The 16,374-nt window shown below is 51.1% G+C and overlaps 1 protein-coding gene across 1 annotated transcript; it reads right to left on the bottom strand.

Moving 5' to 3' along the window:
• Window positions 1–9,292: 9,292 nt before the first annotated feature.
• LOC306816117 (uncharacterized protein) lies at window positions 9,293–12,486 on the bottom strand (the record flags this gene model as incomplete). Its single annotated transcript, XM_079332606.1, has 5 exons — window positions 9,293–9,604; window positions 10,160–10,263; window positions 10,707–10,846; window positions 11,007–11,056; window positions 12,268–12,486. The coding sequence occupies 5 exons, from the start codon at window positions 12,484–12,486 to the stop codon at window positions 9,293–9,295; spliced, it is 825 nt and encodes a 274-aa protein (XP_079188732.1).
• Between the last annotated feature and the right edge of the window lie 3,888 nt (window positions 12,487–16,374).

Below are 16,374 nucleotides of genomic sequence, written 5' to 3'. Positions count from 1 at the left end.
TGACTGTCTACATGACGGACATTTACAGAGAGTTTGTCTGAGTGGCAATGTTTTTGCACTCATCAGCAGCCTCAATTGGTTTTCCTTTATGTTGCTAGCTGGCCTTTTTTTACCTTCTTAGCTTACTCCACAGAGCATTGGTTACTATTTATGATTCAGTATAAAGGTAGAGCTTTGGCCAGTTCTCTCTGTCAGCAGTGTCCAGGGCCAGCTGAATGGCTTTGAGTTCAGCAAGTGCACTTGATTCACCTTCTCCTTCAGTAGCTTGTGTGACTCGTCGTGTGGAGCTCCCTGCGGCCCCTTTACACTTCTGGTTCATCTCAACCATGAGACAGAAACTGTCAGTGACAAGAGCACAGCGTGTTTCTTGTGCTGGTAGTTGGTTGTATGGAGGAGCTTTTTAGCCTGGGTTACTTGTTTCTGCTCCTTTTTGTTAGTGAGACTAAAGTTTTTATTCTGTGGCCAGTTTTAAGTGTTTTTAAAATTTCAGGGTGATTTGTGTTTCTAATCCGGCCGTGCTGTGTGATGAGAGCAATCCATGGGCTCCATGTGGTGTGGGTGGCGTGGTGGGTAGAGGAGCCTTTTCTTTAAACATCAACCCCAGCACGGGGAGTCAGGGTGCCAGGAGGAGTTGTGCTTTTGTACTAATTTCTTTTGAGGTGGATTGAACTTTCTTGTTATAGGCAGATAAGATTTTGTTGGGTTTTTGTGGGTTTTTTTGTGAGTGTAGTTTGCTTCAGACTTTGTGTAACTTTGACTCTAGAATTCTAATGCTCAGCCTCGAGTCTCCCCAGGCACCTTCTGCTAAAGGCTCCAGGACAAGCCATTGTTCTTGGCTGCAGAGTAAAGCACATTCCTCACCTCTGGTCCCATCCTGGCTGGGCCAAGGGCACTGCATGAGCCCTCCCCTATTTCCTTTCCCAGGCCCACACATTTTTATTTATTTTTTCATTATCCTCCACGTTTAAAATTCTGTCTGTCATTCTCCCTTCTTCTGGTATTTCCTCCATTCCCTGCTTTACCTGTAAATCTCTCCCTAATAAGTTGCTGCCTGCCCCAGGAACCAATAAGACATCTCCCAGCCAAATTGTTGTTCTCCCTCAATTATTATATCTTTAATGATAGGCACTGTGAACTCTTCTCCTTTTGCCCCTGTTACTTGTCCTGTGCTTTATTTATATTACAGCCTTTTGGGGCTTTTAATAGGCCGGTTCTTTCTGCCCCTGTGTCAATCATAAACTCTAATTCCTCCTTCTGGGGACCTATTTTAAAAGTTCCAATGCTCTTTTCTAATTTTGGGGAAGCATCCGAGGAAGTCTGCCGTTTAATAAAACTCCTTGTTTCTTGGTATGGCGCTTCTCCTTTAAGGGTAGAGGCGCTTTGGACAGCCGAGTCCATTGTTGGTAAGGGAACAGAGGTTGGCGTTCCCTGCCTGAGTTCCCCGAGGATGGGGACGGGGTGTGGGCAGGGCTGCCCCCAGAGCCGCTGACCAGGCAGATCCTTGCGGCGGTACCGGAGCGGGGCCCGGGCAGCGCACGGGCTGCGGCAGCCGGAGCGGCGGAGTCCAGCACGGATGGGCCAGGGCCGGCCGGGAACGGGACAGGCGGGGCGGCTGCGGGACAGGCGGGCGGGAGCAGAGCCGCTGGCGCTGCTGGCGCGGTGCTGGGGCGGGAGCCACAGCGGGAGCAGCGGCGGGAGCAGCGGCGGGAGCAGCGGCGGGAGCGGCGCTGCCTGTGCTGCCGGCAGGGCCGGGAGCGCTGCCCTGGGAATTGTCCCATAAAGGCGGCGGGAGCGGCGCTGCCGGTGCTGATGGGGGATCCAGGGCGGCCGGGGCGGGGCCAGAGCATGCGGGGCTGGGGGAACAGGGCAGGCAACACTTCTAGGGGGTCCCACTTTTTATCTTTCTTTTGAATTTCTGATGTTTTATAAACTTTTACTCCCAGTGGCTCTTTTTCTCTTATCCAGCATGCAGCATATTCTCCTTCTTCCGGGTTAACCAGTTCTTTTGAATTTACAAATGTGTTTAAAGCCTGGCAAATCCAAGCCTCGTAAGACCCATATCTTGGCCAGAAAACATGGTCAGATCTTATTTCCGTTTTCGCCCATTCTATCATACAAAACTGAATCATCTATACTTTTTCCTTTTCTCATGTAGAAGGATCACCCTCCCAATTATCTAGCATAATTTCCAAGGGTCTGTCTTCAGGTGTTTCTACCGGCACCTTTTTATCCCCTGTTTCTCCTGAGCCTTTTTTACTATTGTTTTGTCCCATCTCTCAAGATTTTATCTATTTGCCCCTGGCCTATTTCCTACTTCCCCAACACTGCAATATTACTCCTCTCTTCCCCACAACAGTGTGTTCCACCTCACTTTATAAAATTATAATCAATAATCAGTACCATATACAGTTTGATTCATTCACACTCACTCACAACAAGGTGCAAACACAAAAATAAGGTACCTCTTACTTTTGAAGGTAGTTCTTAACATTTACTTAGGGGTATAAAACCTTCAAAGCCCAGATGTCTTAGGTCCTTGACATAGCACCAATGAAAGCCCACGTTCCTTGGATTTTTCTTCATCAATCCAGCAGCTCTTTTTTGTTTGTATGTTTGTTCCTGTTTCCCAGTGGGTTGTACCAGGAAACCCTCGGCTCCCTCCAAGGAGTCCTCAGCCCCTCCCATGGGGGGGAATTCTTTCACTCTTTTTCTCTCTCCTCGTTTCCTCACTGTCTGAGTGTCTCATGACAGCTCTCGGAAACTCCGCACTCGCTTCGCAGGTCTGGGGTGACCAGCCCGCGTCTCACACACACCACTCATCCTCTCCTGGTCCCCGAACATTACTTACAATCCTTTTTATTGTCAGGCTCTTCATGCACAGGAATTGTGAGGCTAATGCCAAGATCTTAGGGAGCTCTTCTCCTGTTGCTTTATCTGTCTCCTTTTTGTCCTTCGGGTAGTCTGACCTGCAAACCCCAATCCACACCAGGGGAAGCGGAGCGAGGCCACCGAAATCGGGTGAGGTGTGCCCCTCGCTCTGGGACCCCTGGGGTCTTGGAGGCGAGGTGTTGATCCCAGAAGAGACCCCAGCTGTGAAAAACACGGTTCACTGCTTTGGGAGAAGTAAAAGTTTTAATAAAAAAGAGAATAGGAGACATACATAAAGCAAAGGGTGAAAACGGCCGGGTGCTTGGCATGGTGCCAAGAGCACACTGCTGCTTCGGGAACACCCCTTTAGATACCTTTTACGATCCATCCTTTTGTTACATATTCATAGACCTTCATACATAGTCAGCTGTTTCTGGGAACTGTTCAGCATGGCCATTCATTGGGTCCGCCTTTTTAGAGCATGCATGTTTCTTGGCTTGTGGTTTTATTCTTCTCCTTATCCCTTTTAATTAGGGTGCTGGTCCCAGTCCGTGAGTGTTGATAATTGTCTTGTCAGCTGCAGGGTCCCCATCACATGTTCACGGGCTGTTATCTTTGACTAAGCGGGTGGTTTAAGCATACTATCTCTAAAAAACTTATGTCTGACTTGTACTATTAACCAAGATTATATCCATATAGAAATGCTATTTTAACATTATACATATAGCATTTATCCCAATACTTGCAAAGAGCCAACAACATGTCATGCATTTATAACACAAATCTATTTCGTGTCATCTCCAATATCCCTCCCTCCTTCAAAAAAACCACCCAGGATATTTGGGGCGAGCTTCCCCTCCCCGGCACCTGCGGGATGCGGGGGGCGATGGTCTGGGGGCGAAGGAGCTGCGGATACAGAGAGCGGGGAACGCACGTGGTGCCTCCTCTCGATCCTCCTTATCCTTCCTCCTCTGTCTCTCCTCCTCCTCCTCCTCCCCTTCCTCCGACCCTCTGGCCGCATGGCCGGGCCGGGACACGAAGGGAAAGGGCTGGGTCACCCCCAAACCCGGCTGAGGGGAGCGGACCCTTGAAGGTGAAAATGGGAAAGAGGTGGGAGAGGGGGGACAGCAGGAAGTGGGACCCACTGAGGGTCCCCCAGTTAACCCCAGGACCCCCAAGCCCCGTCCCAGCCCCCCAGTTCCCTCCGCACCCCCGGCTGAGTGGGGGGCTCAGCCCAGGACCCGTCGTCGTTCGGGGCTCCCCCGAGTGCAGCGAACGGGAGAGTTCCCGGCTCGGAGCGGCCCCAGCACAGGAGGGGATCCTGTCCCTCTTGAGGGTGATTAAGGCTCTTCAGGTCCATTTGAAGAGAAGTTTTTCTATTTTCACGGTTTTTTTGGGGGGGTCCCACCACTACAAGGGTGCTTTTTCCTCTCCATTTTAGGGTGTTTGTGGGGCCACAGCCCCAAAGGCCCCTTTTAAGGGGGGATCATGACAGTGGAGGAACGGGGGTCGGGCTTGTCCCGGTTTTGCTCAATCAGCGCGCGAGAAGGAGGAGTGACGGCAGAATCAGCCAATCGCAGCGAGGGGCGGGCTCTGTGCACGATCTTTCCCCTGCGCTCCGCCATTTCTCGGAACCCTCGTCTGAGGAGCGGCTCCGCGCTGGGCCCGGCCCGGGCATCGGGCCAAGGAGCCGCTGCTGCCCTGAACCGCCGGGAGCTCGGGGTGAGCGGGAGCTGCGGGCGCTGGGAGCTGGGAGTGAGTGCGGGGATGGAGCCGGGAGCCTCCTGCAGCCCCGGCGGGAGGTCGAGTCGGGCAAGGGATGTTTGAGAGAGGCCCCGGGGCTGTGCGGGAAAATTCACGTGGCCAGAGGTTTGTGTGCCCAAAGGAGACAGAGGAGTCCTGTAAAAGTGATTTTATTAACGAACAAAGTTAGAGGCCATGCGGCATTTGCCATGCGGTCTCTAAAACGCCGCCTCATTTTCCGGGCTGCATCTCCATCTCCCTCTCCCCACTGGCTAAAGCACTTGGGAGGTTCAGACTTCCCGTTTCACCTATTCAGTGTCTCCCTTAATATGCACCCCTACTACGATATTAACCTTACTGCTTTCAATCCCTCTTCTACTTTTCTTGAAGCACGGAAATAAACTTCACAACCTATAAAGTTGTGGAGTAGGTACGTATTTTATTCAGCGCTGGACGCAGGGGGAGAGCATCTTCCCAAATCCTGCGTACCTTACATGATTTCTAATCTTCTATTTATCTAGGAAGTTCATGCATATTCTAAATCGCCTATACATATTGATTATCTGCCCCGCCTGTTCCCCGCTCCGTATGGAAATCAGCTGCATATTCATTGCGGCTGCGTAGTTTATTGGGTCGGTGGTCTCTAGATGAGTCGGTGGGCTGGAAATGATGAAGAACAGCAGTCTTCCTCGCTGTTGAACTTCTCACCTTGTCTTTCTACGCATGTGCTGTAGTCTCTCGGTTGTGATATTTTGCAGACTCTGCACTTTTACGAAGAGGGGCCTCCTTTCATTTTGCAAGCCCAGCAAAATCTATAAATCAGGGGTCTCCTATGTGTATTCCTTAAATAATTGACACCATATGTTCTACTCTTCATTCTATTTAACCCTTCAATCCCCTGTTTCATGGAGAAGCAGAAGGACTCGTGCTGCTGCCTTTCTTTTGGCTCTGAGAGGAGCAAGAAATTGCAAGTTGTTCTGTGGAGAACCAACTCCAAAGCTTTCTCTCAAAGTGGAGGCATTCGTGCTGGCCCTTTCTAAACTGTCTGGTGCCTAATAATGTCGCCTGGTGTTTTCCCTCCTTTGGGGTCCTGAGCTGGTGTCTCAGCTCAACACTCATTCCTTGAAACTTGGAGCAACAGGTTGTTTTCCAGGGTAAATGATGGGGACAGGCCAGCAGCAATTCCATAGCAAGGGATTGATGCAGAATTCCTAGGTCTTTCTTCCCGCTCCCTTGAAGGAGCCAAATGTTCATCTCAAAAGCCTGTTGGATTCCTCTAGGAGACTAACAGTAACAGAATTCCTGTTTCACACCAATGGTCTTCCCATTTGTTTTCCTACTTATGTCCCAGATACAGCAAAACCCAGCAGGTTTGGTTGCTTTCCTGCCTGAGGTTAAGTAAAGCAAATCTTGCTTCCTTCCCAGGCTGCTTGTTCCACAGACAGCAGCAAAGGGAGGGGGCAGCTGTAACAAGGCCCACTGCAAAGCCAATACTTTGTAGGCTCCAAATGCTGCCTGGCTGCATCAGACAAGGGCAAGCTTGTGTCAGTGTCCCAGAAGCAGCCTGGCAATTGCCCCTGCCTTGCCACCCCTCCTTCCCTGCTCCCCAGCCCCTGCTCCCAAAGCCTGGCCAGGGAATGCCTTTTCCTGGGCCAGCTAAAGGGGCGAGTTTGATGCTTCTTTGGTGCAGATGCCAAAGCTGTGAGAAGTGAGAGGGTAATGTTCACACGCGCTTTGCTTCGGATGAGGAGGTTGCTCGAGGCCCAGAGTGGGAGGCTGGTCCTTTCAGGAGAAACTGAACTGAACTACTGCTTTCTTTTTAGTGCACGTGGCTATTAATGTTACAGAATCAGAGAGGTTAGAAAAGTCCTTGGATGTGGCCAAGTCCATCTGTGCACCAAAACTCAGGAAAGCTTTGTTGCTGGGTTAAAGGACTAAAGCCCACAGCTTTTATCCCTGCAAGCATAGTGAGACAAGGCCAAGTCATTTAGACACAATTGCCTGAATTAAACAAAGCCTCCCTTTGCAGTCCCAGGTGAGATTTTCAGGAATCAAAGGATGAAACCCCACCGTTATTCCATTGGCAGGAATGGGGACACACCTTTGTAAGTCCCGCCAGCTGAGCAAGGGGCTGGGCCTGCGGGAGGAGGCACGTGCCCAGATTCTTCTCTCGGGGCAAATGCTGTGTTTGTAACACCAAACCAATGGAACAAACATTGCTTGAGGATTTCATACAGACAAAAGACAAAACGGAACAAACTTTGGTTTAATGAACAAGACAGCTTTTAACTTAACACAGACTAAATAAGGAAAGAAGGAGCATAGCCAATAACACAAAACCTCCTACATTTACGGATAAATCTAATACTACTAATCAAATTCTAATAATACTAACAAATCTTAGCTAATCAATTGAGAAATGCCTATCTAGTAAACTAAAGGGAAAAATAAAGCAGCCTAACATCTTCAGAAACCATCCTATTTCCATCTATTCCTCTTGATGGCTAACTCTTGCTAGGCCTGGACAGCTGCAGGGCTAATTTGGTTTTTTCTTCTTAGCGAGAGGCTCTTCTGCTTCCTTCTGTGGGTGATGTCTTCTCCTGTGTGCGTTCCTCCCCTTCGTGGTTGCAAACACCCTGGAAGATAGGAAACAAACCATCCATTGTTCATTCAATGCACACCATTAAACCCATCTCCCAGATTTCCATTTCTCTATGTATTTCTCTGTCTTTCCAGGCTGAGACACCTAGGTGAATTTTTCAGCACCATGAATCTTTGTTGTTTCAGTTCCTTGCGATTTCTTTCTCTTTTTGCCTCAACCTCTTTTGAATTCCAGCAGCAGCATCAAAGCAAGCTCTGGTGTGCCTATTCCTACTTGTTTGAGCTGTGCCTTGTTGGGGCACGGCAAGGTTTCAGTCTGAATGCTGGGCTTTAAGTGAGCAGTTTGGGTTGAAAGCGGGCTGTCAGCACGTTGAGCACGGCTGCGAGGGGCCATCCCCCAAGTGGCCTGGGCTTGCCCCGTGGTGCCTTTGGGAAGGGCCAGCGTGTTTTAGTGCCAGGGCCGGGCTGTGAGCAGCCAGAGGAAGAAGTTGCGCACCGTTGGCACTGCCCGCAGGGAAAGGGGCCTCCCGCCGAGCGGGGCGGCTGGGCCGGTTGGCAGCAGGGACACTCCGCCTTGCAGGCCCTCTTGCGCCTTCTCTTGCCTGTCTCCCCAGGCTCCTTTCTGGGAGGGCTTTGGCTCCTCTTTGCTTCACGCACCGTCTGGAAAATAAAGGATCCTCATCAATATTTCCTTCCTCCCACAAAGCTGGAAATCAGAGCGTCCAGCGCAAAAATCTCGTGGCCTAAGGAAATTGCTCCAAACCCTGAAGAGCTGAGAAAATGCCTGGATTTGGAGGTGGGCTGTGCTGGTGGGGTGTCAACACAGCACCTTGCAGGAAAAAACACCTTCTTTCTACTGCCCACAGGCCTGAGTTAAATATGTGCGTGTCTTCAGATCGACATTTTTTTAATATACCTCTCTGCCTAACATCTCTCTATCCCTATGTTTCCTCCACAAATGCAGCCGGGAATGGAGATGTTAGCAAGCGGTGGGAAATGAAGGATCTGATTGGCATCAGTGAAGGTGCCAGTCCCTGAAAAACCAGTCTACAAAGAGTCAAAGCCGATTTTGGTGAAGGTGCTGCTTGGTTGGGTCAAAGGGATGCTCCAGAATTCCCTATTTCAGAGCAGCAGCACAATGAAGATCATGGCAGCATCTGCTGTGCCTTTCCCAGGGCATGGGACCTGGCAGAGCTGTGTCTCACATGGTTCGCCAGCAGGTTTTGTCCTTTTCTCTCAGTTTCTTGACACTGCTGCCTTGTCTTGACTTTCTTCCCACTCACCTGAGCAAGAGTGTGGGCAAGTCTTTCTTTTTTCCAGGAGTAGTAGTACTCCACACACTGTGCCACAGTCTTACTTGGAATCTGTTGTGAAGAGAAAAAGAAGGAATGTGAAATGGCCATCCTGTAGTGTGGGTGGGAGAAGAAGTAGAGGATGGGGTAAACGAGGAAGTAAAAGCATGGAGTAAGTGGAGTAGGGCATAGAATGAAATAAATAGGGAGTAAAAGAGGCATTCTGCCACGTGGAAAGCCGTGGATTATGCTGCGTAATGCATAACACACATGATGCACAGATCAACAACAAATCCACCCAGCACAGTTTTTCTTTCCCTTCCAGTCCTCCCGGCACAATATGTTGAGGAAGCAGCAGCACAAGCATGCGACAAATGTGACAGAATAAACCTGTGTCTTCCAAAAGAGCTTGGAGGAAAGGGTTGGAGAGGCACAATCACTGCTTTCACACAGGATTTTCATCCGCAGGAAAAGGGATGCCCCATATCTTTATTATTCCAATATTTTTCATCTAGGAGAAGAGCGAGACTGAATTGCAGTATTTGGAACCAGAAATAAGCAACATTTCCCTCTTATGATCTGCCAGTGTTAAGAACATCCTATGGCTTTACCTGCTTCTGGATGAGATTAAAATCCTTGCCATAGGTTAGAAGAGCCTTTAGGAAGGACTCCTTCTCCTCAGGAGTCCATCTGTCAGAGCCTGGCAAATAAAAGCAGCAGGTAAATTGATGCTTCTTGCCACTTGAGGTAGATCCCACTGGCCACCAAGAGGCAATCGGCACTATCCATCATTCACCTGTGCACGTCTGCTCCCTCAGAAAGTAAGGAAGGCAAGAGCAGGCATTGCCCAGGGAAAAAAGCACGGGAAAGAAGTCAGGCTGAAGGACTGGATGCTGCTGCTTTCCCCGCCCCCAGAGAAGACGAGACCTTGTGCAGGTGTTGCCGTTGAAGCGTAAACGCCTGACATGGCAGCTGAGGGGACGGCAGCAGCTGTGAGTGAAGGAACAAGCTCTGCTTTGCTTACCTGCGTAATGGTAATCAGCCAAGGGGTGGCCTTGAGGTGTCGCAGGTCCCCCTGAGAGCAACATCTCCAGAGCCTCCTGCAAGATCAAAGGGACACAGGCTTCAGCTGCCCCACCACATGCAAAAGAGCCAAGAAACATAAACTCTGCCTTTCATCTACTTTGCCTCTTCAGGCATTCCTTCCACTGGATCTCTTATGGGTCAAACCTTGTGATTTGCTGCCAATCCCTCCTTTTTGCTACCCAGTCCTTTAGTCGTGCTCCCCAAGAGTGGCATGTGGCTCACCAACTCCACCATTTTGCTCCTCCTGCACCCAGAATTGTCTCAGCTTGCTGAGGCTTCTGGGAGTTTTCCCTCAATCCACCCCAAAATGTCTTGGAGAACCAAGATCTCCCGGAGGTTTGCAAGGCAGCAGGCTGTGGGACCCTGGGCCAGTGCCTCCAGGAGAGATGTTGTCCCTGCCGGAGCCATTTGGGCTGAGCCCTGACACAGGTGGAGGAGACACAGCAGGCAGCTACGCTTCTTCTTAACTCTGCTCTTCAAGGAGCAGCCAGGAAAGGCTGTCCCAGTGGCCAGGCCTTAGTCATTCTTCCCTGTCCCCTCTTCCCTGTGCCCAAAGAGCCGCTCCTTACCGGAACGCTGCCGCGTGCCTGGTGCAGGCAGTGCAGGGCGAGCTCCAGGTTAGCTGCTGCCCTGGGAAAGCCACGGGAGCTGGCCATGTCCAACAGTTCTCTTACTGCAAGCACAACAAAATCCCACCGCAAGTCAGGCTGGAGCCAAGGAAGGGGAAAGGATGAGATACAAGGGAGAAGGAAAGCGCAGGAGCAGAAGACAGCAGGTTGGAGAGCATGAAAAGGAGAGCAAAGAAAGGGGCAGCTGAAGCAAGGGCCCATTTAGTGCTGGCTCTCCCTTCAAACCATATTCTCTAAAATGATGCATTTGCCAATCTCCCTTCTTCCAGTGGCAAATGGTGCCAACCAAGTCTGAGAACAGGAAAGTTGTTCATTTTTCTGCTCTGCTGCACAAACAGAGCATTCTCCTTGCCTCTAACATGGCCACGTGGGACGATAGTTGAGACAAGGAGAAAAGCATAGCATGCACAAAGCTGCCTTTTGAGCAAAAGAGGAGAGTTTTACACATGCAGATATCTCAGGGGTGGAAGAAAAGCTGGGCAGCCACCTCTGTCAGGTTTGTCCATGTCAGAGTCATCATCCCCCCAGGGCTTCCAGACCAGGGATGCAGGCTCTTCATCGTCACTGGGCGGTCTGCTCTGCAGCTCGGGGAGCTCGGCCTGAAAGTCACTGCCAACGTTGATTTTTCTGAAAGCAAGAAGGAAGCAAAGGTAAGAAAGGCAAGTGGTGTGTCAAGAGACACATCCCGTGGAGCCACGGGCTTGAACCCATCCCAGCTGACTCTGAAAGAGCAGTTCTGCTGGTGGCCAGTCCTCAAATTTGCCATCCTGTAATCCCTAAAACTCACGGCTTAATGGGGGCTCTTGCTTTCCTTTTCATGGTGCCTCTCCTTTCCACCTGAAAGAGATGAAAAGAATGCTGCAGATAAAAATCATTCTGCCGCCATGTGTCAGGAGCCTTCCTTCTCATCCTCAGCATCGCAAACCACCAATTCCTCTGTCCCAACAACCCTCCGTTTGCTGTAATTGCTACATTTCACTTGCAACTTCTGAGGCAGGACCCCCAGATGGTTGCAGTATCCTCAAGAGGGGAAGCAGGAAGGCATGCACTGCTGCCTTCAGTCTTGGGGACAGCGAGAAGACCCAAAGGAACGGCATGGAAGTTGTGCCAGGGGAGCCTTAGGTGGAATATGAGCAAGGGGTTCTTCAGCCACAGGGTGCTTGGGCACTGGAACAGGCTCCTCAGGGAAGGGGTGACAGCAGCAAGGCTGCCAGAGCTCAAGAATTGTTTGGACATTGCTCTTGGGCACAGGGTGTGATTCTTGAGACTGTCCTGTGCAGGAATTTTGTGGATCTATTTCAACCATGCAAATTTGGTGATACTGTGATTGTGTTGTTGAGAAGAACCACACAAGGTGGTATTGCACGGCTGCCTCTGACCGAGACACAGAACCAGCCCTACAAGCACTGAAAAACATCAAGAAATGTGTACCAATATCTCTAGAGAAAAGAGATCCCATGGAGGTGGCAGAGGAAAAATCTCTAAAGATATCAAAGGATAATGTATCTGTAAGTGAGCAAAGTATGTAAGTACATAATAATAGCTGTAACCAGACTGGTTTTTGTAGGTGAAAGCCAGTATTGGAGGACAAGCTTTTGCAACTGCTTGCATGTCCTGAACAGCAGGGATCATGGAGGAGAAGTTCCATCTTTGTGGTTTTAAAGCTTTGGTGGAAGTGTGAGCAGAGCCAGAGCACAAGAGGATTTGTTGCCACCAAAGCCCTGAACTCCTCAGTAAGGAGCAGATGGTTTTGGTGTCACGGCAACATAGTTTTAGGACTTCAGTGGGTACCAAGCACTTTGAATGGGATCATCAGTGGATAAGAATCTGCAATTGCCCCATGACACCTCTCTGCGTCACCTAGGGAATGGTCTGCATTTCAACTGGAGGCATCAGTATTCCTAGAGAAGTTGGAGCCCACTGTCATGTGTATCCTGCTCTGGGGAAAGTGAGCACAGAGCTCACTGGGTGTCATGGCTGGTGGGACAGGCAGCTGGAGCCTCCTGTCTTTCTGTTGGTGGTTTGGGGGCAAACGGGGATTTCCTTACCTTGGGGAGTGGCAGAGTGCTGCGGGGATGCCTGGCGGCTGACGAGGAGATGAGGGTGTGGATGCAGAGGTGAGAGCTGGCGCTGAGGCCAGAAGGTGTGTGCTCAGGGGCACTGAGGAGCAGATGCTGCAGCTGCTGCTGCACCGCTGCTCCACCAGCGTTCCACCAACGGCCGCAGCAGGAGGAGACAACGCCGGTTGCTACGGGCACAGCCAACATTCCATGCAGAACCCCAGGGCGCCCAGGGGACGCAAACAGCAAGGGGCCACCTTTGCCTATTTTACTGCTTCTGGTGCAAGTTTGCTCTGAGCATCGTCCTCCTGTTGGGCATTTGTGCTCAGTCCTCTGGATGGGGCAAAGCAGTGCAGGGGCAGCTCTGGGTCTCCTCCTCTGTGCTTCTCTCTAAGGTGCCTCCAGCTGCAGCTGTGCAGGAGCCTGGCTCTGTCAAAGACCCAGAGCACATTGCCTGCACTGGATGAAGCACGGAGATAAACTTCACAACCTATAAAGTTGTGGAGTAGGTACATATTTTATTCAGCGCTGGACGCAGGGGGAGAGCATCTTCCCAAATCCTGCGTACCTTACATGATTTCTAATCTTCTGTTTATCAGGGAAGTTCATGCATATTCTAAATCGCCTATACATATTGATTATCTGCCCCGCCTGTTCCCCGCTCCGTATGGAAATCAGCTGCATATTCATTGTGGCTGCGTAGTTTATTGGGTCGGTGGTCTCTAGATGAGTCGGTGGGCTGGAAATGATGAAGAACAGCAGTCTTCCTCGCTGTTGAACTTCTCACCTTGTCTTTCTACGCATGCGCTGTAGTCTCTCGGTTGTGATATTTTGCAGACTCTGCACTTTTACGAAGAGGGACCCCTTTCATTTTGCAAGCCCAGCAAAATCTATAAATCAGGGGTCTCTTGTGCATTCCTTTCCTTATAGGTACACAGTAATTGATATCATATGTTCTACTCTTCATTCTATTTAACCCTTCAATCCCCTGTTTCACTAAGAACCTGAAGAATTTCTCCTAAATCTATTAGAATTCTCATTCTGTAATTGCTAAATTTATGTATAACTTGTGCACATGGCCTATCTGTTCTATGGGAATAATACATAAAATATTCCTACTGTAATTTTATTCTGTCTACAACTAAGTTTTTAATATCTCAGTGCAGCCAGTATTTCATAGGAGATTCCACAGCTTTTACTTTTTATGGTATTTAAAACATATTTCTACGCACTTCACACTAAGATTTAAACTTCTATTTCACATCTATACTACTTAATATTTCTAATTCCTTAAACTAAAACTTAGACCTCTACTTAATGTGTGTGTGGTTTCCTGTATTTTAATTTCTCAAAATATTTTAAATTTAATTCTTGCATACTGTTCTCTTTTGGAGGGAGTCAGAGAGGCTTCTCTGTTCCACTCTCCAACAACCAGGAATGGGGACAGGGACTGAGAGTGGGGACTGGGAAAGGGACATCAGAACTGGAATGGAAACAGGAAAAGGAAATTGAAATATGGGAACACAACAGGGAATATGGAAATAGAAACTGGGGAGAAAATATGGGATGGGGATTTAGAATATGGGACAGGGAACAGACATGGGGATAGGACAACAGGATTGGGAATGGGAATATGGGAAGGGGACTGGAAATATAGAAATGGAAATATGGGAATGGGACTGGGATCAGGAAAACAAGAAGGGTAACAGGACTGGGAATATGGGACTGGGAATATGTGAACAGTAACCAGGCAGAGAATACAGGACAGGGAATGATACTGGGAATGGGATCTGAACTAGGACAGGGGGCAGGAGTGGTGTGAGATGGGAATGGGCTGAGGGCAAGGGCAGTGACAGTGGGGAGAGGAGGATCCTGGACAGGGGACAGCGGGAGCTGGGTCAGGGGGAAACGGGGAGGGTGTCAGGGCAGGGGGTCCTTGATCAGCTGCCCCAGAACCTCCGTCAGCATCTCCCAGTGCAGCCAGAGCCGCTGGGCCTGGGGTGCCCAAAGCCCTGAGCAACCCCCAAGGAAACCTGAAGTCCCTGGAACACAGGGTCCCCCACATCCTCTGGAAGATCCCCCTGTGTCTGCAGGCATGTCTTAGTTCAATGTCTTCATTTTTACCCCGGTACTGGGTGTCTGGGAAAGACAATGAGAAATGCAAAGAAAATCCAGGTCACAGAGAGCCAGCACGAAGCTTTTCCTGCACTCAGGGCACTCACAGGGCTTCTCTCAGTGGAGACTCCATTGGTGTCTGGTCAAGTGAGATCTCCTGGAGAAGCTCTTCCCACACTCGAGACAGTCATAGGGTCTCTACCCAGTGTGGATGAGTCGGTGCCTGATGAGGTTGGAGTTTTTCTGGAAGCTCTTGTCACATTTGGGGCAGCAGAAAGGCCTCTCATCCCAGTGAGTGCGATAGTGCTTCAGAAGGCTGGAGCTGCTCTCAAACCTCTTCCTGCATTTATCACACTCGTAGGGCCTCTCCCCAGTCTCGATTCTCCGGTGTCTGATCATCTCTGATCTCCACCTGAAGCCCTTCCCACATTCCGAGCACTTGTGGGGCTTCTCCCCATGGTGAAGCTGCTCACGCAGCCCCAGCTCCGAGCTCCGGCCGCCTCCCCGGCCCGGGCTGGCTCTTTCCTGCTGGGATCCCCGGGCTGTGCGTTTGCAGCCCCTCCTGCTGCGGGATCTGCGGGGCTTTTCCTCCCCGTTGCATTCCTGCGCCGTGGAGCCGCTGCAAACGGCCTCTTGCCCGAGGCTGTGCCGCGGGGATTTGTCCTCCCTGCTGTCCGTGCTCAGCTCCTTGTCTGGGGGAGGAAGGACAAGGACAGGATGGGATTTGCCTCCGTGCCAGAGGCAAGGGCAAGGAGATCCCCCCAGGGCTGTGCTGCAGCTGGGGCCGTGCTGGGCTGGGAGATGGAGCAGGACACAGGGGGAAAGGGGCACTGACTTCCTCCTCACCTGCCTGCGGCTCCCGAAACATCGACCTCGTCCACATGGCCTCCTCCTCCTCAATGCAGCCGAGGTTTAGAAATCCTGGTTTGGGGGGGAAAACAAGGGGTGAGCACGTTTCGTTTGATGGTGGCGCTGCCCAAGGGCAGCTGGAGCAGTCAGCGCCCCTTTCAGCCTCGGGGGCCCGGAGCCCGCTCAGCACCAACCTCCCGCACCCCTCCAGGCTGCCGGGGGTCCCCCGGCTCCGGGATCGCCCCTCTGGCTCTCCCCGCTCCGGGGCTCGGCTTTCGGCTCCTCCAACATCCAAACATCCCCTGAACCTCAAAGTAAAACCCTCCCGGAGCCCCCCATGATGGATTTGGGGCGAGCTCCCCCTCCCCACTCACCTGCGGGTTCTTGGGGGGCGATTCTGCCGCTCCCGGGGGACGCTGCGGTCCGGGCGGGCGTGCAGAAAAAGCGCGTGGTTCCAAAATCGCTCCTCCTCTTCCTGCCGCTCCTCCTGTGTCCCTCCTCTTCCTCCCGCTCCATCTCTTCCGTCTCTTCCCTCTCCTCCTCTTCCTCCCGCTCCTCCTCCTCTCCCAGCGCAGCCGGAGCCGCTGGAACTGGGGTGCCCAACGCCCTGAGAAACCCCCAGGTCCCGCCCAGGACCCCTGGAACCGAGCGTCCCCCGCATCCCCTGGAAGATCCCTCCGTGTCGTCAAGCAGGTCGGTATTTAACATCTCTATTTTTACCTGTTGTTGGGGGTTTGGGAAGGACAAAGAGAAATGCAGAGAAAATCCAGGCCACGGGGAGGATGTGCAGCCCCCAGCCAGGTGTCTTCCCAACACGGATCAGCAGCACCAGGGCTCAGGGGGGCTCTGCCCACCGGGGGTCCCTGGGGATCATCCAGCGCGGATCCTGCCATGGGGATGGAGCTGCAGCAGGGCACTGTCTTGGTTTGACAGACAGGTGTCTGCTGAGGAGCTCTGGAGCTTCTCTTGAAACGGAAAATGTAAACTCCCTCCCTCTAAATTAATATGACTTGGAAATTAAGGAGCTCTCTGGCAAAGATATGGGATTCAGAATAGCAGTTTTTTACTAGGAAAATGAAAATAAAAGTATAGTAATATAAAGACCAAAACACTGGCAAGGTCAGAATGCAG

Source organism: Erithacus rubecula (assembly GCF_903797595.1).
Source record: "Erithacus rubecula genome assembly, contig: scaffold_368_arrow_ctg1, whole genome shotgun sequence".
Lineage (NCBI taxonomy): Eukaryota > Metazoa > Chordata > Aves > Passeriformes > Muscicapidae > Erithacus > Erithacus rubecula.
The sequence above is the reverse complement of the archived record's forward strand: the minus strand, read 5'-3'. Positions and strand labels throughout refer to the sequence as shown.